The sequence below is a fragment of the Haliaeetus leucocephalus genome, unplaced genomic scaffold (assembly GCF_000737465.1).
Source record: "Haliaeetus leucocephalus isolate CR32 unplaced genomic scaffold, Haliaeetus_leucocephalus-4.0 Scaffold657, whole genome shotgun sequence".
Classification (NCBI taxonomy): Eukaryota; Metazoa; Chordata; class Aves; order Accipitriformes; family Accipitridae; genus Haliaeetus; species Haliaeetus leucocephalus.
In genome coordinates, this window is record NW_010973093.1 from 856,587 (window position 1) to 884,555 (window position 27,969).

The window sequence follows — 27,969 nt, forward strand, 5'->3', positions numbered from 1 at the left end:
ACACTAGCCTTCTCCCCTCTGCTCCCCACCTTGCTGTATGTGTGTTATGTACCTCTTCTGCTGATGGGTTACTATGGAATATCTACACTGATTCTTCATTGCACCTCAGACGTTCTGGCTCCCACTGTGCATGTCTGTTCTGTACAGAGTAGCTGGTATATTGCTATAATTTCCTGTCTAACAAATTAAAATACTGACTGGAGTGTCCAGTAGCTGCTTCATGAGCAGCTGAGCTGTCTGTACACTGGAAACTGGAGCTTGTGAAAGATGGCCAGGGCAGGGAGGAGCACTTATGCCAAGGTAAATTGTCAGGATGCGATTCAAACCTTTGTTCTTGACTTGGCAGAGTTTTACGTGTCACTTAGCACCTCTGCAGAGGGGAGATGTGACAGAATCTCTTGAGCTGTATGAAATATGAGGCTGTAGCCTGGTATCCACAGTGTGATTGCTAGGTTGCAAATCGGGTCTAATAGTCCTGCTCGGATCCTCCTGGTGCTGTGAGAGACAAGGCAGCGAGATATATTGAAAGGCTTGTGCTTCTAGCTGCACGTTGAACTGCAGGTGCAAGATTTCCTTCCCCTACCCCCACCTTGAGCAGGGAGTTAGGCTTGATATTTTACAAAAGCAAGTTAATAATTAATGCACCTACCCTGCAGGCAGCACAGCATCCTTTCTGCTGTACCCATGGAGGGAGCTCAAAATGTGATTCTTTCTCTTTCTAGCTCAATAGCTGGAGGGTTACCTGGGGTGAAAACTGATACTAGTCAATAATGCCTGTGAGCCTGGGAGTTAGCCTTTAGATTGGGTTTGTCTAAATGTTTACACCAATGCTGCAGTTTTGCTTGCTGCTTCTTTGGATAAGGTCAACTGAAGTGATCACAAAATGGCCAAGTGTGAAAACACTTCTAAAATCCTCTTGGCTTATCTGTACTGGTTTGCTTTAGCAATGTGAAAATGGTATTGTGTAAGTCCTGCACCAGAGATGCCACTCTGTGGTGGTATCAGGTTTTAGTTACTCGATAGCTATATTGTCTCATTCTGCTCTGGCTAATTTGTGTTACCTGCTAAACCAAAATAAATAACCTACTTCTGCTTGCTTCTCTTCTCAGGGTGCTTCCATTTATATGGCTTTGTTTGGGTTTTTTTGTTAGGATTTTTGGTGCCAAGATACTACAGCAAGGAAGATGAGAAGGTTCTTAAGACCCGGACATGATCCAGTGAGAGAGAGGCTTAAACGTGACCTTTTCCAGTTTAACAAGGTACAGTGCTTTCCTCAAGTTTCAAGGCATATGTGTGCAAGGCAAATCTATCCTGAGCCACTGTGCAGTGTAAAGGAAAGGAAAAACTACTTGAATGTGGGTGGAAAAGTTAAATTTAGGAGAGATGGTTTGTTCTCTTTCTCAATTCTGTCCTTTTTCCCTGACTAGTTTTCTTTAAGCTCATGAGCATGTTCTCAACTCTGGCTTTCATTTTTAAGAAAAAAGATATTGCCATGCTATTGAGTGGCACTTGCTGCAAAGATCTCTTCTTTCAGCAGCTTTTATATACTCTGAGTGTTCTGTAGTTTTTCCTGCTATGTGCTGTGACTACTTATGTTATAAGTAGTCTTCACAGTACTGCTATGAAAATAAACATTTTTCTAAAGATATGCATAAGCCACAGCCTGTGATGCTGCTGAAGCCAGAGTTCTTTGTCCATGATTATACTTTGGTTTTGTAAGTATACCTCTGTTTTTAAATGTGAATTAAGAAGTCTGTGATAGAAATTCAGTAGCACCTAGGCAGCACAATGGCCATTAATAATGAATTTGCTATTATCTTAGTCTGAATCTGTATCTAGTTTTTTTCCTTCCCTCTGAAGAGGAAACGGCAATGGCTGTGCTATCTACCAATGCTGGGCATTTTTCTTTTGAGCACTGCCCAGGAACATAGTGCTTTCATCTTTTTAAACGCCTAGTATTAATTAATTGCTAGGCTAATGGCTACTTACACCTTCATTGGGTATCAGAAATATATTTGCATGTTTTGTATTTCCAAGGTTTAAATGGAATTTTGCTGAAAAGTATAATGGATAAATGAAGTCAGCCTAGGAAACAAACTCCTTGATTCATTCAATTCTAGTGTAGATATATACTTAAAGTGGAACTTGGGATATTTGAGATGAATGATTTAATGTGATTTGGTACTAAACCACACCATTTCCATGCATACGTCTCTCCCATTGGGGAGACAAAAGGAACTCAGCAGTGCTTCAGGCCTGTTTTCTGCTTGCTACCATGAGGAAATGCTAGTGCAGATGCAGTAAAAATTTCAGTAAGTGAAGACCAGCATTGAGTTGCTTGCATTTAGCTGAATGCAATGTCAGCTTCAGAAAAGACATCCCAGGGATGGGTCAGAATTGTTTAAAAGCATATAAAATTGTATATACCTTGGAAAAAGCTTTACTATTTTAGGGATGTCTGTTCCTTGAATATGCCTTTCTCTTATGAGAATGTTTCGCTAAACTGTACCTGCCAGAGACAGACTAATTTGGATGATGCAAAACAGGGTTGAAAGAACTAGGTTTTGCAGCAGAAGGAAACTTCCAAATACATTAGAAGTTGACATCAGGATTTGTGACTCCATTTGATTCAGTCCTGAAGGTAAATATTGCATCTTATTTCTAGGGAGGCGACTACTTTGGACACTTCCTAATGGTTTACTGTCATTAACAACTTGGTAATTAAAGACCTTGCAAAATGCATTTGTGCTTTTAAGCCACAGTAACTCGTTCTTTTCTAACAAGAATCGGAAAGGGAATGAATATTATACCATTACATTATACCAGAGTCTTTTACATTATACTTTTTTCTTGCATGAAGGGTTTTTTTTTCCAAGTCTTGTGTGTCCCATTCCAGTATTTCTGGAGATAATGGATCATTTGAAAGCCTCTACCCTTTATTACAATAAACATCTACTCACAGCTAGGTAGACTGGGAAGATCTGGGAAAGTCAGACCTTAATTCTGACCTGTTGAAGTTTGTGGCTTTTAGGAGCCAAGAAACATAGTACTTTCTGTGCCAAGACTGTCCTTGTCTAATGTGCTAGTAAAGCAAGCACATTAGTGCTGGCAAGCAAGTTTTTAAACACTTGCTATTTGAGGTCTTTGAAACACTTCTCGTTAAGAACCTGCTTGGGAAATATTTTGTGGGACTATAAAGTTGCTGATCAGAGAAACTGCATGGTGTATTTGCACCTCTTCGGTGTGTGATGCTGGTAGTGACTAAATGGAAGGTCTGTACCTGAAAAGTGCTGGGGATTCCTGCCCTCATTTTATTGTTTACACTGAAGTTGAATATGAATGCATGATACCACACAAGTTTAGTGTTAATATAGTGGAATGTATTTGGCCATGCTGACCTAGTAATGGACTTCGGTGGTGATGGATTTTTTTGTTTGTTTGTTTATTCCCTCAAGTATAAATAGGATGTGATCTTTTTACTGTTTCCCTCTTGCATTTCTGTTCCAGGGAAGAGGTGGTCCAGATGGTTTTAAAGGACTGATTGACCACTGGACTAGCTCTTCAAACTGTCCTCAAACTTGTGTTTGTTTCAAAAAACACCCTTCTAAATTCTGCTAGTCACTTAGCTTTGCGTATCTGTTTCTCTGTATGAGTAAGAACTTCCCATACTTGTGTGTACCTGTTGCAAGAATCTGTTTTTAGCTCAGTGGATAGAATGAAGGATAAGGTATGTGGACTTGGCAGTCTCCTTCTTTAAGTTTATCCTGCTTTTGGAAGTAGTATTTGGATGCCTTTGGCTCAGTCCAAGCCCTGCAGAACAAACATGTTCAGGCTGGCATTGTCAGACTAGATGATGGGTAACACACAGGTGAACCAGCCTGTCTTACAGCTGAATGTTACCAAACTGGGAACATTGCATTTAATTTATGGTTTTGTGTTTTTTCCCCTCTTTTCAGTCTTCCTAACCCTTTGCTAATGGGTGTGATGGATAGCTTAGCTTACCTTAAAACTGAATTAGTGTCTATGCAAAGGAGATCTAACACATACAGTCTTCATTGTTTTTTCAAAAGACATATTAACAGAGGTACAGGGTTTGTATTGCCTGTAGTTGGGTTTGTCTCTGCTTTGTCGTAAAACAATCTGAGAGGAGAAGTGGAGAGAAATGAAAGAAGGAAGGCAGCGTTGAATTTCACCTGCACAGCTTTAGTGTGGGCTGAGAACAACTGTTAAGTTTGGCCGCATTTTTCCTGCAGTAAATATGACTGATATGAAGCATTTCTGTTAGTTAATGCTGCTGACACCAGGCTTACTTTTACCGAGTCTGACAAATCTGTGGTCTGAGGAAAATGAAAACGAAAGCTCCTACCTTTCCTCAAAGAAACAAAGGCCCTTTTGAGAAGGAGGGCACATTGTGGGCACTCTGGTTTCTTATTTCAGCTCTGCTGAAAGGCTCCATTGTAACCTCTCCTGCCTTCTGCCCCCCCTCACTCCCCCTTGCTGGGTTTACCTGCTGAGCAGGTGAAAGGATTGGCTGATGAAAGCTGCCTGAGAGAGGGGAGGAAAGGAGGCCAGCCGAAAAGCTGACTTGATGTGATTTAACTGGGTGTAAATAAGTACAAGAAAAAGATCTGGGTAATCAGTATAGTGAATGCAAATGCCTGGCCCTAGTGGTGTCAAATGCAGCCAAAAAGCCACCCTGATGCCTTTCTTGCCTGGCTGTGGAAACGAATGACATAGGAGGGAGAGTTATCTTTGTTATGTCTTGTGGGTGTCTTGGTTGAAGATTCAAAGCTATCAGAAACCATTAGTGCATTTACTGATAGGCAGTTGTGTAACATGCTGTGGTTGTTGCTGATACTCTCTTCTTGTGCTTCTGCATGTGGTACTATTTTCTGCAGTGGCCTGCTATTACTAACAGTTTACTCCTGGATGTAATAGATACTATAGCTTTTGCAAATTTGTCTATGGGATGGGGAGGTACTTCAAATTTTCTCTTGAAGGAAGACTTTGAGAAAAAACTACCCACCTATTATTATTACCGAATGGTACACACTCGGTTATGCAGGTCATAGGTCTCATACTTGAAAATTAAAGCTTTTATTGACTTGTCTAATGTGTTTACAAATTAACGCATCAAAGCCAAGATATAATTAGGCCAATATTAAGGCTAGTATTGACAGCTTCCTAACAGGCAGTACAGTATTTTATCAGTCATGGTTTTCTATTATGAGAATTATGGATAGAGCCTTATCTTCTGGGCTGGAAGAAATCTCAGAATAAACAGTTTCTAATTGATGTTTCATTGAAAATGACACCTATTTGTGCTGATGACATGACAGTGCAGCAACTGTGAACAAGTTGAAACTAAAACTAACAATGGAATTACACTGGTGTCTCCCTAATAAGTTCCTCACTCTGTTTTGGGGGAGAGTGGAATGGAGAGTGGGCATGGAATGCCCATGTTACACCTGATTCAATTAAATGTCTAATTTGTTGTTAAGATAACATGTTACCTTGAATCTTCTTCCCAGAATTGTATGCCATAGCTTCATACTCCCACAGCTTGGACAACTAGGAAGCTTTTCTGTGTTGTCTGAGTAGCTATCATGATACAGAGAAAATCCTCTTTGCTTGTGCTGGATTAGAAAACTGCCCTGTTTCAATTCTGAGTCCATAGATAAGTTCCTAATTTCATACAGTCTCCTCTAGGAAATTTTATATGTGTAGCTAAGCAAAGGTTGGTTAGCAACTACTTCAAGGGTGACATTAAAAAGATTGACTTCTCTAAATTTATTTTTAATAATACAAACTTAAATTACCTTCTTAAGATATAAATAGGTAAGGCTGGAGATTAAGTTATCATAAAGGGAAGTAAACTCAGTGGTCTTGGAGCCAGTAGTACTAATCTTTAATTTACTACATATAAAAGGTTAAAAATTAGTAACTACTCCTTTGCCCAGTCTTATGAGTTGGCAAACAGAAACTTGGGAAATGCTCCAATATTTACAATTTTATATCTTCTAAAATGTCTCATCTTCCCCTAATAGGACCTCAGACTGGGGTAACTGATGATTTAGAGGAAGGAAGTCTATTTTTACAATTTATTAATTGTGATCAAAGGGCTAAAACTGAAGCAATCTGGCATACTATAGGGTCAGCCATATCCTCCTATGCCTGTGTCTTTGACCAGGAACAGTAGAAGGACATTAAACTACTTTGTAGCAGCTGGGAGCACCTCAGGCTAATGGCATGACAGCAGAAACAAAACTGGCTCTATTTGATTCTACTGCAAGGGGTTAAGTTGGGAAATCACTATGCAGGAAATAAAGTCCAGGTGTTACTTTTAGTTTGAATAAACCATAAAGCCAAGTGATGTGGTAGCTCTGTCTCAAAGATGTGATGGAGCGAGGATGGGAGTGAGGTGCAAGTATTTTTTTTTGCGAGTGGTCCTCATGCTGTTTTGTAACAAATTCCTATTCTGTAACTGACCAGCTTGCCTTAGAAAAACATACTTTCCAGAAGCTGGGACTGCAAGGATAAGGATGTTTTCCAGGAAGTAGCCCTATTAATCTTTGGGCACACAAATCCCTCTTTACATGGCTATATGTTGTTGAACACTCATGCATACTTGTTTTGTCTAAACAATGATAATAGCTGTACATTAGCACTTCTGAAAGCTTGACTGAGCTATTTTACAAGCAGCTCGGTTGCATCCTGTAAGTATGGCAGAATATTATTCCATAGTGTGTAAATGCATCAGCCATGCTAAGTGTGCCGTGTACAACATGCTCCAGATTTTCCTCTTTGTGCAGTGTAAATTGTACTTCAGGGAAGCCACTAAGGCCAAGCAACATAGTGCTCCCTATGATAGTGACTGACATCTTTTTATTACCAGATGGCTTTGAATTAGTCTGAGGTCACCTAGCAGGCTCCTGTTCTCATTAAATTCCAGTGTTCCTTGTGCTACTTCTGGAAAATGGATACCAGTTACATTAGTTTTCCTGACTGCTCCATAGGAAATCTGTTTAGTTTTCTCGATGAGCACTGATGTTCACTCAGTAGTTCTTCATAGCACTATTTCTTGATGTCAGTCAACAAGAGGAGGTTGTGAAGGGTGACCTGTGTGGAATTTGGCAGATAAAGCTGACCGTACAATATGCAGTATTTGTGTCAGGCTTTGAAATTGTGCTGAGCAGTTGGTTTACAGAAGTAAAGTTGATGTGGAATGATGGAGTGTATTGTGGTGACTGAGTAAGCTGTGCTTATGCAGAGTTATTTATAATCTTAATGTAAATTGCTGCTTGGCTTACTGTTTTCAGAATATTTCTGTTATACTTCTGCATATCCTGGCTGCAGAGCCAGGGATTCTTGGAATAGATTAATCCTTAGGCTATTGTTCAGTAAATCTAACCCATGTTTGAACACTTTTCAACAGAAAAAGCTGCTGTTAAGTGCTGTATTTCAGACTGCCATGCCATATTTAACTTCTTTTTTTTATCTGTATACAACAATGCCCATGAAACATGCTGTTGATGATGATTTTTCTTTCTCTCTACCAGACTGTGGAACATGGATTTCCCCATCAACCCAGTGCACTGGGCTATAGCCCATTTCTCCGCCTTATGGCCATTGGAACGCGATCGGGAGCCATCAAACTGTATTCTTTTGAACAACTTTGGCTAGATTTCTCTTACCACATCAGAATGTACAACTTTGAAACATTAGGCTAAGTATAAATTTGCAAGCAAGGGTTATTGGAACAGTTTGCCTAGGTTTGAAGTGATGTCGGTCTGATCTGAATGAGTTTATCTTGCCAAGAGCTGAACTACAGCTCAAACAGAAGCTGAGCTGATGCAGATATTAGACAAGACTCTTCGCTCTTGCTATGCAGAAGGTCAGACTAGATCTGACTTAAGCTAGCAATCTGTCATGTTGTAAATTCCAGGGTTGTTTAAATATTTGGGGCAGGGTTCCTTTTTTTTTTTTTTAAGCAATTCTATTTCAGAGGTTAAAACTGAAGTCAGAAATGCTTTCAGCTTCCCGAGTTTTTGACCATCCAGGCATTAAAGACCTGACCATTGAAGGTGGTGGCTTTTTTCAAGTTAATGATATCCAGTCTGATTTTTGTGTATACATAAGGCACTGAGGTGATTCCCATGGCACAGTACTAGCTAGGCAAACTGTAAAACAGGCATATCAGCCCAGAAAGGAAAAGTTGGTGTGCTCTCTGCCTGCTTAATCATTCATTCCTGGTGTTGTTTGTGTTCAGAGGCTGGACTCCACATGCGGGTGGTAGCCATCTGTCTCTTGGTAACAAATTAGTTAAGCAGGATTGTAGTGTCTGGGAAACCACTAAACATCTCTGAGAAAAAACAGGGTCCAGGCACCTCTTCTGCATATGCTCAAAGGATGAAGTAAACTTCCACGTTCTCCTGTAATGTGTGTAACCTGCCACAAGCATATAAAATCAAAGTAAATTTGCACTGGTACTTTTCAGTCCAGATCACTACGAGTAAAACATGGTTTCGAACTAATCTCTTTTCATCTTGCTTGCTAGCAAGCTTCTTAGCAATTAATTGTAGCTGTGGGTCATCTTAAATACTGTAGATCCTCAACAAACTTTTCAGATATGGTGCTCCTGGGGTGGAGTTCATGGGTTTACATGAAGAAAACAATACTGTAATGCAGATTCACTTTATACCTGATCAGGTAAGTGTATTTTCAGTACCTCTGCGACTTATGTAGACCTCTCTTAAACAGGTGTTGAGTTTGTTCCAGGCGAGTGGGCTCCTATTAGCGAGTACATTCAAATGCTGCTTGGTTGGGAATGCTTATTCCAGTGTATTTTGTGCTCTTAGCAGCACTTGTTGCTGTGGAGATGCTTGGTAAATCTTAAGAGTAGCTTTATTATTTGTAACTGTTAGTCATTTATCTCAAGCAACATATTGGGAATGGTAACAAGGCCAGAATAGTTCAGGCAATCTGCTGCAGGAGCAAGAACTTCCTTTTCCTTTTGCAGCCCCCTATCCTTTCAGTAGGAGTAGGTTGTCTTTCTTCTGCTGAACAGCTAGAATGGTAGCTGCTGCTGAACTGATTTAATTATTTTCAGGAGTTTAAAACAATACTGCTAACCTTGCCTGCTGTTAAGCTTCTTGCCTTTGTGTTTTGGGGTATTGAATCTTGCTCCTGGGGATTGCTGAACAGTTATTGCCATAAACTAAAAATAGGAAGGCAGAATTTTCCAAATGTCTGGTGGCTGTCTAACCACTTTCCCTTCCCTTGACTGGCAGACTGGTGACTTGGCCACATACTTTGTTGCCTGATGCCCCTGGTATAACACGAGTGGCCTCTTTATGAGAGGGATTTAATTCTTGAGGCAGTTTTGGGTGTCTGTTTGCTTAACTAGTGGTATAAGCTGAAACTCCCATGGGGAGTGTTGCACCAGGTGTGGCTTCAGCAGGTAAAATGCTTCAATTTGAACATACAGCCAGCAGGGCTGGGCTCATAAAAGGACTCTGACACAACCCTCCAGAATGAGGTTGGACATGAAGAATGCAAGGAGTGTGGTGTAGTAGACTGTATCAGCCCCACCCAAAGCTGGGGTGTGTTGCAGCAAACCATGCTGAGCGAGAAGGTGGTGAGCTAACAGCCTGCAGCTGCCTGGCTGAGCTTTACAGCATAGGCTGATCTTTTTCAAAAGCCTAAGTCCTTGTCATCCCCCTCAGTGATAACATGTGCCTTTGTCCTATGTAAGAGGGTTTTCAGCCTTTAGGCTACTTCTTGTCTCCCCCCAACCCCCAAATACCTCACTGTTAGCTAACAGCATTGTTGCAGTATATACCCACCACTGTAAAGAACTGTGGCTGGCTCCTCAGTCCTGTTTTAGCAGAGAATTATGAACAGCAGCAACTTTATTGCTAGATTTACTGTGTTATATTTAAAATTGTGATTCTGAAAAAAAGCATATTGTGTGGTTTTGTAGTGCCAGCTGGTGACACTGCTAGATGATAACAGCTTGCATCTCTGGAGCCTGAAGCAGCACAGTGGAGCATCTGAGCTGCGGGAGGAGCACCGCTTCACATTGAAAGGGCCACCTGGGTAATCCACAAGAGTGTTTTTGAGCTAGTCTTGAGGATAAACAAGCAAGAAAATTCTGCTATTGTTCTAGCTAGAGCTTGTCCTGTTCTTAGACTCTCACTCCTGTGAATCCATGAAAGGGGCATCATGGAAACCAAACAGGAGTTGGCTAGGGCCTGGAAGACCACCTTTTAAGAGTGTTGTACCAATGTAAAGGGTGACACCTTTTTTTTTTAATATTGTGCATCCACTTCTGTGTGTACAGGAGCTGTAAATCTTAAGGTTAAGTAAATCTAAGCATCCCTCAAGTCAGAGTTTAAAATACTGCTATGGCTTTAGTTTCACTTGGTCTTGCTGGTTTTGGGTGAGCTATTTTTAGCCCCTTTGGGGACACTTAATAAAAGAGGCTTCTGTAAAAAGGCATCTGGGTCTTTGCCCACATGCTTGTCAGAAGTCTTTTGACATAATTTACCTTAAAGCTAGTGTTTTCCTGCTTCAGGAAAATAATGCCTGGCTCAAAATCTCTACCTATAAAATGAATGACCCTTGTAAATGTTCCTGTTGAGTTGTTACCTTTCTCAAGTTTGGTAACAATAACCTTCTTGCATGCGGTTGATGAGAGTCTCTTTGCATCCCCAGGTCTCCGCCAAGTGCCACACAGGTAACAGCTGTCCTTCCCCATTCCTCACGGGAAGTCCTGTATCTTGGCACAGAGAGCGGCAACATCTTTGTAGTGGAGCTTCCATCATTCAGAGTGCTAGAGGACAGGACCATAACCTCTGAGGCTGTGCTGCAGCGGTGAGTGAGCAAACAGGCACTGCTGTGTAGAGGTGGAATCCCATTAGCAGACATATCCTTTGTTAAAATGTCACCCTAGATTATGTGCTGGGGCCTCACTGTTGTGTTAAGCATTGTCCAAATCTGCATGACTCCTGTGAAAGTAACTTTTGGCCCTGGTATGTGTTAAGTAACAGTTTCTGTCCTGGTCAAGCCAGTACTGTCATGGTGGAGGTATAGCATATAGGCAAAACTATAACAGGAGACACTTGGAGTAAATCTGCAAACCTTGTGCCCTGTCCATTGTGTTTACTTTTGCAGAAAAATGTTGTGCTTAGCTGTAATTACCCATTTATTTTTTGACCATTGGCAGAACTTTGGATGCTGTTTTGTCCAAATGAAGATTTCGTCACTCTGGAGATTCAAGTGCTGCTGAAAACTGTCCTACTTCATGTTGTTGTTGCTTCCTACTGACATTTTCATGTTACCTTTATTCTGTAAGGGGTCACAGGAGAATGGGGCGGGGGTGATTCAGACTGTCTTTACACTCTTGGGATCCAGTCCTGGAATTCATTGTAAACCTTGGGTTTTCCCTGAAGAAAAGGGGATGGGGTGCATGTTCATGTGGCAGGCCTGTGTGGTGTGATGTATTACATAAGACTTTTCTGCTGCTTGAAGGATTTGTGAAAAGATCATACTTATTCTCATCTGTTTGAACTTTTTGTTGCTTAATTTCTCATTCTTATACCTTAACTGTTATTACAGTCCTATTGGATTGTACCTGGAATAAACTTTTCTTGGTTTTCTATTCTGCAGGGCACCGGAAGATTACTGTAACAGGCGATCATGTGAATTGGTGGAAGCCCTTCAGGAGCATCCTAAGAACCCTGACCAGATCCTGATTGGGTACAGCAGGGGCTTGATTGTCCTCTGGGACCTACAGAATAACAAAGTGACACACCATTTCCTGGGCAGCCAGGTATTAATTCAATCCAAAGTCAGTTCAGCAGGGGAGGAAGGGCTTTCTCCTCTCAGAGCACTCTGAAGACAAGTAGGTGCAGGGACAGCCTGACACAGCTTCTTTTTTTAGTAAGAATGCATTGGTTTTGTGGGGGTTAACAGCTCTCTGGAGAGCAGTCATTGTGTGTCTTCCTCTTCAGCAACTGGAGAACCTCTACTGGCAGAGGGATGGCAGTAAATTCATTAGTTGTCACTATGATGGAAGTTACACCCAGTGGCCAGTATCCAGTGACAACAGGCATCCTGAGCCTCTGGAAAACTTTGTGCCTTATGGTCAGTAAGTGAGGTTTAATTGTTGCCTATTTGTCTAAACGAAAACTCATTTTGAGCTTTTATGGGATATTTAAGTCATGTTCTCCCCAGTGTTTAATCCTAATGGCAAAATGCAGAGCTGCTTTTTGAATGGGTTGTGAGCCTAGACTTAGGGATTTCAGTCCAGTTTTTTTCTTGGATTTTAAACTCCTTTATAATGTTGAGGTTTGTTCTGAGCATGGAGAGCAAATGTGTCAAAGAAATTAGTGTCTCTTATGAAGAAAGGTGTTGGTGATTCAGCTCTTCAGTTCAAGTGTCCTGTTCAGCAGGAGTTGCTTGGATCTTCTGTAATTAATAGTGAGCTATGTGTACTTTTTGTTGACCTGAGCAGTGATGAAATGATGCCTCTGATTTGCTGAAGCCCATCAAATGGGGATGACCTCATCTTTCAAGCATATAGACACTTCTAAAGCTCTATCACCTTTACATTAGTTTCAGGAATGCTTGTGTTTTTAACAATCCTTTCTAGTTAATCACCTTCTACAACAGCACTTCCACTCCCTATTAGCCATCAGCAACGTGGTTCAAAACTTCCCCTGAGCCTAAACCTTGTTTTGCTGAGGAGTACTGTGGTCAGTGTGTCCCAGAAGACTTGTCTGATGTGGCTTGCTCTGGGGAGGTGGTGGTGGTGCCTACTAATTCAGGTGGCTCCCCTTGACTTGGAGGCTGAGGTGACCTAGCTGAAGCAGAGTAAAGAACTTCTTAATGTAAAGATGCAGTTCTTGAAATATGGCAAATAACTCCTGTTCTCTTAGGTCCGTTTCCTTGCAAGGCCGTCTCCAAGATCTACTGGCAGACAACAAAAAATGGGTAAGTTCGTGGTGTATTCCTTCACTCTCACCTGTTCAAAGGCATTTTAAAAGGTGCAGTGCGCAATATCGTAAGAGCCCTTTAGAGTAACGTTGTAAGAATTTCTTGTGAAAGTTTGACTTGCCTCATGTCTTTGAAGTTTTCTTTACTCCTCATTTCATCATACAACACTCTAACTCTCTTTCTCTTAAGGCTTCCTTATATTATATTCCAAGGAGGGATGCCCCGGGCTAGCTATGGTGACCGGCACAGTATCTCAGTTGTCCATGGCAGTCAGCAAATAGCCTTTGACTTCACATCACGGGTGATAGACTTCTTTATAATCTTCAGTTCAGAGCCTACTGCAGGTATGTGATGAAAGGGCATTACTGGGGAATTAGAATAGCTGTGTACACATGTGGAAATCTGCCTGGTATAAATAGCATATGAAATGTGATAAGTAGGTCAGTTGTTTTGGGATTTTCTGAGACTTTTAACAGAGGATCATAGAATCGTTTAGGTTGGAAAAGACCCTTGAGATTGAATCCAACCATAAAAGAGATTTGCCAATTAAAAGTGAAGTGTAAAATAGTGGTATAAAGAATGGGCTGGTTACAAATGTCATACATTCCTCAAAAAAATTAAGCTACTCCATTAATGAGAAAAGATCTCTTAGGCTCATGTCTGTGTAAGCTGGACAGTGGACACAACCAGGTCGTGAAATGAGGATCTGAATATTGTTGTTTGGAAATAGCACTTCAAAGGAGGCAATAATTAAAAACAGAATTTACTCCCACTGAGACACTGTTTCTTTTAATTACTACCTGGATTTATGACTAGGGCTCTGGGTAATAAATCAGCAAAGGGTGACATAGAACCAAGGGTCAGTATGTAAAGAACTTAATTTACTTACTATTGGTTAACATGAATGTAAACAATTCTAAAACTGAATAGCACTCATTCCACAGCTTCCTTACAGCTTGTCAGATCCTTGCTTCTGTTGAAGAACTTTGTTGCCCTTACTTGCACAGTAGCTGTAATGTTTCTTTTCATGGAATTGTAAAGGATTTTCCAGAAGAACTGTTTGTCTAATGCTGGAGTAATTCTTGCTTCTGGTTAACTTGAAGTAACTGAGTATAAAATGCTATTTCAGGCTCCACAAATGTGCAGTATTGGAATTTGGATCAGACCAAATCGCAGAAGTCTAGATGCTTTTTAGAAGCTTGTAGGCAGATCTTCTGTTGCTGAATCTTCTCAGACTTTCTAGTTTCTGGTTTGCCTGCTAGACTAGTTTCCAAACCTATTTGTCTTGTATACTGCCAGTGGTGGTGGTGATAGTTCCCAGCTGCACACTGTGCAGGCATGGGCATTCAAATATGTAGATGCAGGTTGGCTCCCTCTGGCCTATTGTACAAAGCAGACCACAGATCCAAGCAAGGACTGTCTTAGGAAAGTAGGCATAAAACCCCAGCTTTTGGATTCCCCCGCCTCTCTCCCTGGACCTTAAGAGACCCTCTCTAGTCACTGAAAAACCAGTAAAGTAGGCAGAATTTAACTGTATGTATCTCAGAGTGTAACTGAGATGAAGTGCCTGTATATGTTTGTTGTTATAGATTTCCCCACACAACACTGCCTTTTATAAGCATCTTCCAAATGTGCAGAACCTATAGGTCTAAATTTTCAAGCTTAACAATGCCATTAAACTTGAGGTACTGTCTAGCTTTTATCATTAAAGAAACTAGACCCTTTTACTTTCTATGAAGTTGTCAGAGCTGAGATTCTAGATGATGGAACAAAACTCTTAAAGATGAAAGAAATCTTGAGGTTTTTTAGGTAAGAGATTGACTACTTAAAGTTCAATTCCTGGATGTGATTAGAAGTCCTTTAGGATGAAGTAACCAAACTTAACAGGCTTTATATTTATACTTCCCAAGGATCGAATTATCTGGCTAACACAACTTACAGACAGGAGCTGCTGCTGGAAGCTGAAGCTGTTGCACTTAGATGAGGAAGCTTTTTTACAATAAAATGAGGTTTCTGTGGTTGACAAGCTTCCTTGTGGCTGATTGCCTAAGCTTAGTGGATCTACGTAGCTTGCCTTGTTTGCCCTTAAGCAGTCTTCCCTGCAATGGCGATACGAAGGTATTAATTGTATACCAAAGCCACTTAATTTAATAAGCACAAAGCTTAGGCATTGCAGCATGGTGGTAGCTGGTGACTTTCCACTACCCTGAATATGCTGTGGAAACAATTTTTAAAAGGCTAGCCCTTCCTGTTTTCCTTTTTTAAATTAGCAGGTGGATGAGTGTATGGCAGTCATGACAAATTCTAGTATGTTTGCTACTTCAGCAACTTAAAATAAATTCTTGCCATAAGCAATGAACTCAGATGTGTGCCTTTGCAGGAAAAAAATTATTGTTAAAACAGTATATTTGGTTAATCTTGGCAGCAGCAGTCAGAGTGCAGGGCTGATCATGCATAATGTAGTACAGGTATGATATTATTTGTTCTATTCAGAAGTCCTGTAGGCAACTGCAAATGATGGCACATAGGAAAGCAAAGTAAAACTGAGTAGAAAACATTTCATGAAGACACTGAACTGATTAGTGGCGTGTTATGGCTGTGACTAGTCAGAACTGAAACTTGGGGTGTCTAACTAGAGTGGTGCCACGTACTAATTACTTGAAGTTAATTTTGCTGAGTGAACAGCATTGGTATGTGCTTGCTTATAGACGTGCCACCTTGCAAGTATATTCCAGGTAATCAAACAACTAAAGAAGGGAAGTGAAAGTATAGGTTAGAAGGGAAGGTCAGTGAAAAGCTGCTAGTTTGCTTATGGCTTACTGTTTATCACACTCCCCGGAATGTGACGCATTACAGCTATGCATTCACTTAGGTTTCTGTAGCTGTGTTAATCATTATTGGTGTGAACTGATTCGTGGTTTTTGGTTTTCCCCACCAATTGCTATTGTGGCTGTCTCGCGAATGTTACTGCGATAATGTCCTTGTAGACTAAAATTTTTTCACTTTAATTCCAGTTACAATGAAAAATCTTAAATTCTTGTGTCAGGTGTCATCTGTAAAGTTACATTAACAGATTTTTTTTGTTTGTTTGTAATCTTGTCTAATATATGTATGAATATATATTAGATTATGTACATGCTCTTTAAAAAAGAAAGTCCAGAGGCTGTGTCACAACATATGAGAAGCAGGGAAAATGAAAAATAAGAGAGCTGAATTGTAAATACTTGTCAGTTCAAGCAGAGAAGCATTCTGCAGAACCCAAGGCATTACTCTGTTTAAGCAGCTTAGCCTAGATGGACTGTGGTCCTAACACAGTACTAAATGGGTCACTGCTGGGGTGTATGCATGTCTGTCCACCCCATGCTGTTAATTAGCTGTTACAATGGTGAATATGAACTTGTGTTATTTAGCCATCTATGCTGTTAACAAATTTTTTATTCTGCAGTGGAATCTATAAAAAGTCTCTCTGATAGTCCCAGGAGTGTGGTTGTAAAGAAACATGAACTTGCAGTAAATCTGTTAGTATCCTGAAATCTATTAATATTAGTGCCTCAATAGGCTCAGTTTACACAGGAGCATTTAGAGGCTTTGCCAACAGAAATGTTTGTGTAGACCTCTGTGATAACAGTTTTCAAATAAACCTTACAGGAAGCTTGTTTCTATTAACCTTGGATGGTCATTTTTGTCAGCCTCAACAAATCTTGTTTCTGCAGAGTTTGATGACCCTTCTGCTATGGTGGTGCTGGCAGAAGAAGAGCTGGTAGTTATAGACTTGAAAACTGCAGGCTGGCCAGCAGTCCATCCTCCATACCTGGCTTCTCTCCATTGCTCAGCCATCACCTGCTCGCACCATGTCTCCAACATCCCACTGAAACTGTGGGAGAGGATTATCAGTGCTGGGAGCAAGCAGAACATTCACTACTCAAGTATGGTATGGCAGCTTTAAATGTACATGTGTTCCCATGCATTTAAGAACTGCATGACTGCTCAGAATGTGGGTGGTCTGTGCTGGTGACTGCCTGTGGAGGGATGAGTCCCAACAGACGTTGTCCTGCCTCTTAATAAGGTCAAGAAAGGCTTTTTCCCAGAGCACCACCAATACAGTTACTCACACTGGGGGATTAAAATGTGATATTTTTTTCAGGCTTTGACAAGCTAGAAGGAAAGTCTGAGTGTTCCCAGCTGTCAGTGGTAACAAACTTCTCGTTTAGAAGCATGAAGCTTTCAGCACAGCTTCTTGAGGAAATGTGTAGAATATCTTCTAAAAAGCACAGCTGGTGTCAGAACAGGAACATCTAATCCAAACAAAAGCTAACAGCATGGACTGTTTCACTGCCACTTGCACTGAAGTTCATGCTCTCCTGCTGACTGCATATTCTCTTCACACTGTCACTGCCTAGGAAGTCACAGTCTTCCCTTAATGTATTTGTAGCCGTGGCCGATTGATGGTGGCACCAACATAGCTCCAGATCCTCCACAGAGGGACTTGCTTCTAACAGGGTATGTACTTAACTGATAACAATCGAGGGGCGCTTTCCAGTTTCTGTTCTTCCTTTTGAACTGAGGCATTCCCGTGAGATTAAAGTCTGCTCATCTTGAAGGGAGAAGGCTGCAACTTTACAAGGTCTCAAAGCTGGGCTGCTAGCTTTGTAAAGCTAACTGATTCTGTTACTTCTGAGCAAATAGGTTGTAATGTCCACAGATAACCTATAAAGTTGGCTTATTTGTAGTTCTGACGTGTTACCATTCCCCGCCACAAACATCAGTGTTAGAAGTGCAGGCAGTAATCCTGACTGGTTCAAAGGGAACAGTGTAAAAGTGGAGCTTAATCTTGCAGGTTTTGAAGCATTTTTTCCCCCTACCTTACACTGTTCTGAATCTCAAAAAAGAGGTTAATTTGGACTCCTGTCTTCTTTGATCAGCATGAACAGATCTAGCTAAGCGGTGGAAGTAGCTAGCAAGAGATTGTCTCATCCCATAAAATGTATCATTTTCTCTTCAAGCACTTTTAAAAATTGCAGTGGGCTCTTCTTCAGACTTCATTCTTGATGCAGCAGGTTGTTAGAAGTCCTTGCCCTTACGTTGAAAGAATGTTGCCAATTTTCACCTGGAGAACTAAGATTAAAGCTTGATTTCTTTCCCTTCCTCCCAGTATTAGTATTTTTTTTCAGGATGAGTTGTTCCTTCTGTATGCTAAGCTCTTTTTTCAGCGCTTTTCAGAGTTATCTTAAGTTGTACACTGGTGTCAGATCATTGAGAACAAACTGCATTAAAAAAACCCAACCTAAAACAAAAACAAAACCCACAAAAAACCCCCAAAACTTTTCTTTTGAAGCTCAAAGTTGCCACAGCTCAGGGCTTCGTAAACAGTGTGGTTTAACCTTTGGTCGTGTTTTTTCCCCTCTGTTTTATCATCCTCATCTGGGGGATGTGCTGTTCTCCTGCATGATGTGTGTTTCTCTAACCTTCCCCCATACAGGCATGAAGATGGCACTGTGCGGTTTTGGGATGCATCTGGTGTCTGCTTACATCTCCTTTATAAGCTAAGCACAGTGAGAGTATTTCTCACAGATGCTGATCCCAATGACAATATGAACCCCCTGGGTGAGGACGAATGGCCTCCACTTCGCAAGGTAAGATGGCTATTGGTTGTACAAGCTTTCTGAAAACCGAGGAGTTTTGATTCTTGTCCTAGTTAATGCATGTGCAAAGACCAGCCGCTGTGTATTCTCTCTCCTAGGTTGGTACCTTCGACCCTTACAGTGATGATCCTAGACTTGGGATCCAGAAGATCTACCTGTGTAAATACAGCGGATACTTGGCTGTAGCTGGTACAGCAGGACAGGTATTGAAATACAAACAGTCATCATAAACCTTGCTTTTAGTGCAGGTTGTCACAGTGCAACTAGGAGATGTGTTAAAATTGGAAATATTCATTTCTATACTGGCAAATCAATCCAGTTGCTGGAAATGTTGTTTCATGGTTCTCTGCTTTCTCTAATCTGTATTTTTAGAGTTTATCTAATGCTGTTTATCAGCCCTGAGAGATGCTGTAGTTTTGCAGCTACTGAGAATGCCTGCAGCTTGGAGGACTGTTTGAATTGTAAAAGCTGTAGCAAGGTTTGTCCTCTTCCTTTCAGGTACTGGTGATGGAACTGAATGATGAAGATGCAGAACATGTTGTAGACCATGCTGAAGCAGATCTCCTGCAGGACCAAGAGGGCTATCGATGGAAAGGTCACGAAAAATTAAAGACTCGAGATGGACCTGTTCGATTTGAAGCTGGTTTTCAGCCATTTGTCCTTGTCCAATGTCAACCACCAGCTGTGGTCACCTCATTGGCCCTTCACTCTGAATGGAAGCTTGTGGCCTTTGGTACCAGTCATGGTTTTGGGCTTTTTGACCACCAGCAAAAACGACTGGTCTTTGTCAAGTAAGTATCTTCTTTCCAGGAGGTCTGTGGTAATCTTCTGTTAAAGATGGCCTAGAACTGCTAACAAAGCAAGTTGTGATAAGTGATTTCTCAAGAGCAGTCAGTGTAGCAAGAAGCCCTACCCCGTTGGACTCTGTCCTCGAAGATCTCTAAGAATTATATAAGCATGTTCCAACATTTGTGTGTGTCCTCTTGGACTCTTGAGAGTGATTGCCACCCAGTGAAAAGTGACCACATGCCTACTCTCTCCCTCTTTCAGGTGTACACTGCATCCCAGCGACCAATTAGCCTTAGAAGGCCCACTGTCTCGGGTGAAATCCTTGAAGAAGTCCCTCCGTCAGTCATTCAGGCGGATCAGAAGAAGCCGGGTGTCCGGTAGGAAGCGACGAGGAGGTAGTGGAAATGCCTCAGAGGTGAGGGGCCCACCTTTTAGGTCCTGTCTTTTACAGCTTGGAGCATGCAGAGTCCTGATTATACTGCCTAGAGCAGGAGGTGGCCTGCAGTCCTGCTATGGTGCCAGTAGCTATTGGTATAAGGGCAAAAATGGCAATTTCTGATGCTGCTATCTGTTAGATAAAAATAGTCACATTTTTAAAGAAGATGTGCTCTCTGTAGCTGAACATATGATGCAGGATATACCTGTTCTCTGGTATGATGGTGCTTTCCCCCTCTATTGCTGCCACTCTTACTCTCTCTCTCTCCCTTATGTCTTTGCCTGATTTACAAAATGTCTCCTCATCTTTGAAGGTGCAAGAAGCAAATGCCAAATTTGACCAAGACACATTGCAGGAAATGGAACTGGCTCCAGTCCAGCGGAAGATTGAAGCCCGGTCTGCAGAAGACTCTTTCACTGGCTTTGTGCGAACTTTATATTTTGCGGATACCTTCTTGAGAGACAGTGAGTAGAAAAAGCATCTCTCCTTTCTTCCGAATGGGTTTTTCCTCCTTCTGCCAAGGAACGTATTAGGATTTACTGCCAGGAAAATTTGGCACCTCCTGTGTCCTACTTTGTGCTATGCTGAAAAACTAATATAGAACAAGAGCATATGTTGTCATGCAGAATTGTTATTTAGCCATTCTGGCTGCTGTCTAATCCAAGGCAAGTAGTAGTTCATTTTTGGATACAGCCTTTATGTATGGTTTTCAAATGTGCTGGAATGACATCTGACTTTTTAGTATAAGCTTTTCCTTGTCTCATTATGCTGAAGTTCACCCCTGCCCCCAGCAAAGCCTTTTAATTTTGGTGAGGGTGGTGGCTGGTTTTGCATTGGAACCCAAACTGATATGCGCAAGTTCATGCTGCGCTCATATGTGATAGAAATACATGAAAACTGGATGCAGCAATTGTGGTGTCTGATGGAAACAGCACCCTGTTCCCTTTACTCATATGCCATGTCCTTTATCAGGGCTGCTTATGGACATGTATTGGGAAAAGTGCTGAGAACCTGTAGTTTCCCTGGCAAGTCTGCCCTAATATAAAGATATTTAGGATGTAAACAGTGGGAGGATGTGTATAGCTAGTGGAAAGCGGTTATCCAAGGATGTCACAGATGGTGCTTTGCTCATGAGCCTTCTTGTTGCTCCAGGCTCCCGCCACTGCCCGTCCTTGTGGGCAGGCACCAATGGAGGTACAGTCTATGCCTTCTGTTTACGTGTTCCTCCAGCAGAGAGGAGGATGGATGAACCTGTCAGGGCAGAGCAGGGTAAGTATGCCTTGTGAAAGCAAGGTTCTAATGGATCTGAGCTATTGCTCATATAACCAAGTTACATACAGAAAAGCAAGATAGCTCAATTACTGCTGTTTATCAGTGAGAGTGGAGCTAAATGTAGTAGTGTCTGAACTAAGCAATGCTCACTGCAGCAACTGAACTGAAGAGTAAGTGAGCTCTAGCACTACTTGACATGCCTTAGCCTCATTTCCTACTGACTTCAGAAATTTAAACTTGCATCAGCTGTCACTGAAGTTTACTGTCAAGCCTCAGTACACATGGACCTTATTCAGGCAGTTGGACCTGCTCTCTTTGTGTAATAATAGTTACTGTTTAACGTGAACCAGTTCAGTCCAAATACACTTTAACAGTCCAAATACACTTAAATCTTTTTAGGCAGGGTTTCTATGGCCACATTGTATAGGTCTCCAGCTCTGAGAGGATGTGAGTGAGGTTCTAACAGAGTGTCTCTGACTAGACTCCTGTTTGGTTTTTCTGTTTGTTTATTTTCCTCCTTATCTTGCTTGCCTAGCTAAAGAGATTCAGCTGATGCACAGGGCTCCTGTTGTGGGTATACTTGTCTTGGATGGACGGAGCAATCCCCTCCCAGAACCTCTAGAAGTAGCACATGACCTTTCTAAGAGTCCCGATATGCAAGGAAGCCATCAACTGTTGGTGGTGTCTGAAGAGCAATTTAAGGTAAGTGTCACCCAGGAGGTGCATATGGACTGTTCATAAAATCTGCTAAAGCACTGAGCAGTGCTTAGCAGAAAGATAACTCTTGGGAGTGCTTATTCTTCTGTACCTGAATAACACCCCTAGGACAGCATTTCTGTTTGGTGCAGTCCATAAATCAGGTGTGTGCTGACAAATTGGGTATTCAGCATAGTGATGCACGTGCTGATTATAGAAATTTTATTCCTATATTTCATTGTACTCTTTGGACAAAGCTGCCTCTGCTTTTGGGAAAGAGCTTTTGCTGTGGTTAGTACAGAAGCAGGAATTGGTAGGCATTTCTGTGAAGCAACTAAAAAGCTTCTTGTTTTGCACACTAACCGGTCTGTGTAAAAGAGAAGACTTGAAGTAGCTTGCTGGAGGCTGGCCCTGGCTTTTTAATGCAGAAGAGCACCCAGTTAGTGTAAACCCTATTCTCTTTCTGTAATAATTTGTAGCCAAATATGGAGGGGGTTTGAAAGAACTGGTGGAGAAATGCAGTTTGCAGCCTGAAGGGTAAAACTGCTTGATGTCAGAACAGAAACAGATTCTAACACTGTCTATGGCCGATTACATTTTGTCCCATAAGCAGGGAGCCAGTTTGACTCAGATTACACCTGTGGGTATTCACTGTGAATGAAAACATTGTTAAAGGAGGGAGCAGCAGATGTCCTGGGTGTGGCTGCTGCCCATTGTGCGGGGGAAAGAGATGTCAGTGTCTTGTTTCTATTGACAGGTATTCACATTACCCAAGGTTAGCTCCAAACTGAAGCTCAAGCTGACAGCCCTGGAAGGCTGTAGGGTACGAAAGGTGACGGTTGCAAACTTTGGCAGCTGCAAGACTGATGATTACAGTGAGAATGACCTGGCTGTCCTGACTAACCTGGGAGACATTCAGATTATCTCGCTGCCCTTCCTCAAGTTACAGATCCGCTACCCTTGCATCCGCAAAGAGGATGTGAGTGGCATTGCATCCTGTGTCTTCACCAAATATGGTCAAGGTAAGGTGCGCTTCTCCCTAATTGTCTACCTCTGTTGTGTGTTTGAGACAATGGAAAAGGGATTATAGGGCGTAGTGTTTAGAACTGGCTGTGTATACAGGTCAATATTACCTGAATATATTCATTATAGGTTTCTGGCCAGTACCAGTTGTCAACAGATACTGATGTGTGAATTAGCAGAAGCAGAAGTGAGTTTATTCCATTATTGTTAATGAATACAGTGGTTTTCAGCTAACAGGTTGAATGTGCCCCATAGGTAGCTTCCATGTGGCCGCCCTCCTCTTGTCCAGAGTCAAGAGGATGGCTCTCTTAGCAGCAGGCACTGGGGAGATGACTGCACTGTGCCTCCTATACATGCCTGTGGCTCAACACTTAAATTGCAAAACTGGGATCCAACACTCTATGGCTGCTGAAGGTGGATCACTGCTTTGTGGTTCGGTTTTTACATCTTTCTATGCTGCTTTTCATAAGTGCCAGCACAGGACAATACAATTATCTCTCAGCATAATCTTAAATTGCCCAGTCTCTAGGCTAACCAGTCCTTAGGAAACTGGGGTAATATCTTCCTCAATGATTCCTCCTCATTTACACAGGAGGAAGTGCAAACCCTTTCTGCCAAACATAGAGGATGCTTAGATATGTTCTTTTTTTGGATCACCTCCAGTTCTGGAACTGTATTCTTGGACTTGAGAATTGCTTATAAATTCCCAATCATCTCTAGGTTTCTATCTGATCTCACCGTCGGAGTTTGAGAGGTTTTCCCTTTCTACTAAATGGTTAGTGGAGCCCCGGTGTGTTGTGGACATGCCAGAAGTTACAAGCAACAATCATGTACACAACAAGTCTGGCATGGAGAATGCTGTAAGAAAATCCAGGTAAAGTCTGTAAAACTCTTGCACACTGACTGTGTCCGAGTAGTGAGATCCACTTGACTGTTTCCAACAAAGTATTTTATAGAGAATGCCATTTTTAAAAAAAAAAAAAAAAAAAAAGACTTTGAAGTCTTTTTTAACAACATTTCTAGATGGATTGGCATGAGGAAATGTAACCTTCTCCCTGATGGTTTTACTACTTGTAGTACAGTACAGTCCTTTGGTGGGACAAAGTAGTGAAGCACTGGAATTAGTATCCCTAAGCTAGAGTCATAAACTGTAAGCTCTGGCTTGCTTTACTTGTTCCCTAATGATGTGTTTTACTGACACCTGACTCTTGTATACTTCAGGGGCTGTGTGTTACTGATGAGGCTGAACTGTTGCACTGTGAAGGGAAACCCAGTGTTCCTCTTCTCCTCTTGGAACATCAGTGAATAACAGTAGATCTGACACTCATGGAGATACTATAGGAATTTTATTCCAAAAGTTCAGAAAAGTTTTCTGGTGCCTGCAGACTTCTGCATCACCAACATGTGATGAAGCCCTTCTTACATCCTTGTTCAACAAACAATTTGGAGTATACGTGAATTCTCTGTGCCTCAGAGTCAGTGTTTTTCTGCCTCCTTTCCTTTTCTAGGGGATCAGGAAGGAGTTCGGGTGACTATGGAGAAGATGGTAAGCAAAAAATAATTGCAGTAAATGTAGCATGGTGATGTGTAAACCCTGAAACATCTTTCCTGTTGCTACAGTTGATATTCTCTAACTAAGAAAGGGGAAAGTAAGAAGAGACATGAGGGAAACATTGTGACCTGCCTACACACAGTAGTTGCTAGCTCTAAAGTAAGTTGCATGTGGCAAGAGAGCCTTGAAAGAATAGGATGTAGTTTCTGCTGGAAGGAAGAGGCTGTGGGAAGATAGGGTCTGAAATTACAGATGAGATCTTCTGTTAGCCAAACTAGTGTTGCTGGAAAATACAATTCAGTATGTGTGAGGCTTTAAGGATTAGTTGTGAAGCATTCAGTAAAGTAAAAATGTACTTAATGGGAAAAAAAATAAATCCAGTTCTATTGTAGGCTTCCAAAACTGCACATATTTCATGAAAAGGGGAAAATATTGTTAGGTAACAGCTGTTTTCCTACTCTTTTTTTAGAAAGGAAGTCTGAGAGGCTGATGGAACATGCCTTACTCAATGATGAAAGTGAGTGAGATGAAGTCTTGCTACTGACAGGGCAGGTGCCTTTTTGGGAGGGAAAAGAAGAAAGCTGCTGGGAATTTTGTGGGTTCCAGTCCTTGGTTCCAAGGGATCTGGAATTACACAAGACTGGTAGAAATACTGGGTTTTCATGAATCAGTAGAAGTGAGGTGTTGGACAGATAGTCATGCCCTCAGGCCGGGGTTGTTTCACATAGCTGCATTTGCTGTGATAAGAGAAGGGTCTTTATTTTCCAGCAGGACTTGTGTAAAATGCCAGCTGGAGCAGAGTGTTCCTTTGGGGCTCTGGCAAATGACTGCTTCAGTCCTTTATGCCAGCCTGTTCAGTAAAAACCTGGTACTGTTGAAGAGGCAATGATATTATAAGGTCTGACCTCTTGTGTTGTGGGAGGCAGGTTTTAAAGGCTGTTCAGCCTGGAGGTGGAATGTGGCTAGGCTGCTGCCTGAAAGCAGATCTCCACTGGTTTGGCTCATTGCTTTAACCCTCTGCTTTCCAGAAGTCCTGAAGGAGATCCAGAGTACTCTGGAGGGGGGCAGAGGGTGAGTATCAACCAACTTCTGTTCCTAGTGGGTGGGGCTGGCAAGGGAGGGCATTTCTAGTTGGAAAGCAGGGGGATGCCCAACATGATGGCAGGGATCCTTGTGCTAGAATCTGGTCACATATGTGTCCCACAAACTACCAAAGGACAATAGTAAGACAGAGGCAGGTTCTCTTTCACATGTTGTCCCTTGACATTTTTTTAATGAATAATGCTTTGTCTCTTTCTCTCCGAAAAGCAGGAGAGATCACATTCCCACATCCCAAAGGAACAGGACTCTGAGTATTCGCATACAGGTTTCTATTCATGTCAACCCATACTGATCTAAGGGCAGGCCACATGGGCTTAGTTGGACGAGGATGGGACTCTGGAGTTTTAATCTGGCTTGACACTGTCACTTGGACATGTTCAGTATCTCTGCTCCCATTCTGTCTATACAATAGAGCTAAGCTACCACCGTGGGTGCGGGGCTTTATCTTGTCTCCCTAGAATACTGACGTTCAGGTGACAGGGGCTACGGAAGTGTAGACAAAGGACTACTGTTTGCAACGGATGCAGGAAGCTTGGTGGGATTGGTAACTGCTGGTGTGTAAGGATAAGTGACTGCCTGACATGCTCTGCTGTGCGCGCTTCCTCTGGACACTACCTAATCCTGGTCTTCTGTCAGCAGCTGGGAGTGGATGGGATGACACTGCATTGCAATAATGAATCTTTTCTTGTGTCATTGCAGGAGCTATGCAGAAAGAAATTTGGCAAGAAGTCCATTAGGACACGGACTAAGTAATGGAGGAGGTAGGTGAGGCTAAGGATATTTCAGGCCCAGTGAGACAGCCAAAGGAAGCAGAAAGTAGAATGAAGTTTCTTTATAAAATTCAGCTTGTTTAAATGGTTTGCAATAGTGCAGAACTGTGGCCTGAATTTTCAGGATGGCAATCTGCAGGCTGCGTGATGTACTAGCACTGTTCAGCACCTTGTGCCACATGAGTAAATATGGTGCATCAGCTTTAAAGGAAGAGCTAAAAATCCTTTGAAGGCTCCTGCTTAACTCTTAGCCTTACCAGAAAGCAAGCTGGAGAGGTAGCTAGAGCTCATAGCAATAATCTGTTGAGTATATCAACTCATTAGCTCTCATTAGCTTTCAACTTCTGTTTTCTAAAATGGCTCTTGCATTCTTCTATCCCAAAGCAGATTGACCAGAATTCATCAAGGACTTTCTGGCATTGGATTGAGTGCCATAACACTACTGATTGGGCTAACCGTCCGTGGGGAGAGGGCACCACTGCTCCCTGTATTGCAGGCTAGTGAGCTGCAACTTGCATGCATATGCATGCCTGCCTCTGCCTCCCCTTTTAGTGCCTCATTAGAGACATCTCCTCTTGGAGCCTGCCTTGCATTAGGACAGAAGTGGATCGCCAGGTCTGATGCACCACAAGCCTCTGAGTACATCTAACTTTTAAATGTTTGCACATTTCTCTTTTCTACTGGGCTGGATTTTAAATTATAAATGTTACTGCCTTGGTGCAGGATTTTAATAAACGCACACTGTTACCTCCAACTGGTTTAAAATTATTTTTTGTACAATTTTTTAAAATCTTATGGGTATTTCAGTTTTAACGGAAACATTTTAGAAATTTACTTTTTAAAAAAACCATTAAATAATATATGCTAGATTCCTGTTACTGCTGTATGTGGTATCTGAATGAATAATTTTGGTTTTTATTTGTTATGGTACTGTTAACTAGCTTTATGGATTTGGGTAGAATCTATTTTTGTAGCCATTCAAATCAGAGGAAAAGTAATTGAACTTGATTTTTGTTTCAACGCTACATTGCTCTTTTTTGGAAATAAAACTCTGAATTCCCTTTTGTGATCCTTGTCTGCTCATATCTATTCTTTCCATCAGCAGCTTCTTTCACATTGGCAACAAACAGGCTTATGCCCACTTACCCCTTGAAGAAGGTGGACCTGTCCCCCTCTGAGCTGTAGAGGCAAAGAGCACTCCTGGAGATTAAGTGGCCTCATTTAAACAAGGTGGTGGTTTGGAGAAGATGCCTGTGGCAAGCAAACTGATTGTGTCACTGTCCTGCAATCCATACATCGTGTTGCCAGGAAAGGACACTGGTTCCGATTGTAGTCCCTGGAAGGTGGTCTGCTAGCTTTCCTGAAATAACTTGGGCAATAACACACTGAAGGGAGAAACAGTTGATCTGGCAATGCTGCTGTATGAGTCAGCCAATGGATTTTGAATTGAAACTGGTGAAACTCTGCATAGAGCAGTTTGTTAGCCTTTAATTTTTTTGATTCTTTTGTCCCTCACCTAACACCACTTTTCTTCTTTTCCAGCTAAGAAAAAAATCAGAGTATTCTCTGATTTCTCTCCTCTAACTTGCTTGTTAGCACTATGAGAGTCGGGGAGAAAGCACTAAATCCTCCCAGACTAGGTGCTGAGCTGTCATCCTTGACATGCTTTGGAAACCTCTCCTTGGAAGT

The 27,969-nt window shown here is 41.8% G+C and overlaps 1 protein-coding gene across 1 annotated transcript; it reads left to right on the forward strand.

Moving 5' to 3' along the window:
• Nucleotides 1-675: 675 nt before the first annotated feature.
• LLGL2 (lethal giant larvae homolog 2 (Drosophila)) lies at nt 676-27,340 on the forward strand. The gene is made up of 26 exons (XM_010579318.1): nt 676-964; nt 1,152-1,259; nt 7,560-7,657; nt 8,628-8,709; nt 9,983-10,098; nt 10,717-10,875; nt 11,671-11,833; nt 12,015-12,147; nt 12,942-12,996; nt 13,189-13,343; nt 16,713-16,930; nt 17,432-17,499; nt 18,479-18,632; nt 18,740-18,844; nt 19,140-19,432; nt 19,692-19,845; nt 20,180-20,330; nt 21,019-21,135; nt 21,674-21,840; nt 22,592-22,856; nt 23,578-23,731; nt 24,366-24,403; nt 24,879-24,926; nt 25,438-25,480; nt 26,210-26,271; nt 26,665-27,340. Exons 2-26 carry the CDS (start codon nt 1,185-1,187, stop codon nt 26,670-26,672), a joined length of 3,081 nt encoding a protein of 1,026 aa, XP_010577620.1. The 5' UTR covers nt 676-964; nt 1,152-1,184; the 3' UTR covers nt 26,673-27,340.
• The last annotated feature ends 629 nt before the right edge of the window (nt 27,341-27,969 follow it).

What these genes read in the sequence shown, in the direction of transcription:
- LLGL2 (XM_010579318.1), top strand. Translation starts at nt 1,185, where the DNA reads ATGAGAAGGTTCTTAAGACCCGGACATGATCCAGTGAGAGAGAGGCTT. An exon ending in TGTCTGAAGAGCAATTTAAG is followed by an intron (nt 21,841 to 22,591) that starts GTAAGTGTCACC and finishes TTCTATTGACAG; the next exon opens with GTATTCACATTACCCAAGGT. An exon ending in TGCCTTACTCAATGATGAAA is followed by an intron (nt 24,927 to 25,437) that starts GTGAGTGAGATG and finishes TCTGCTTTCCAG; the next exon opens with AAGTCCTGAAGGAGATCCAG.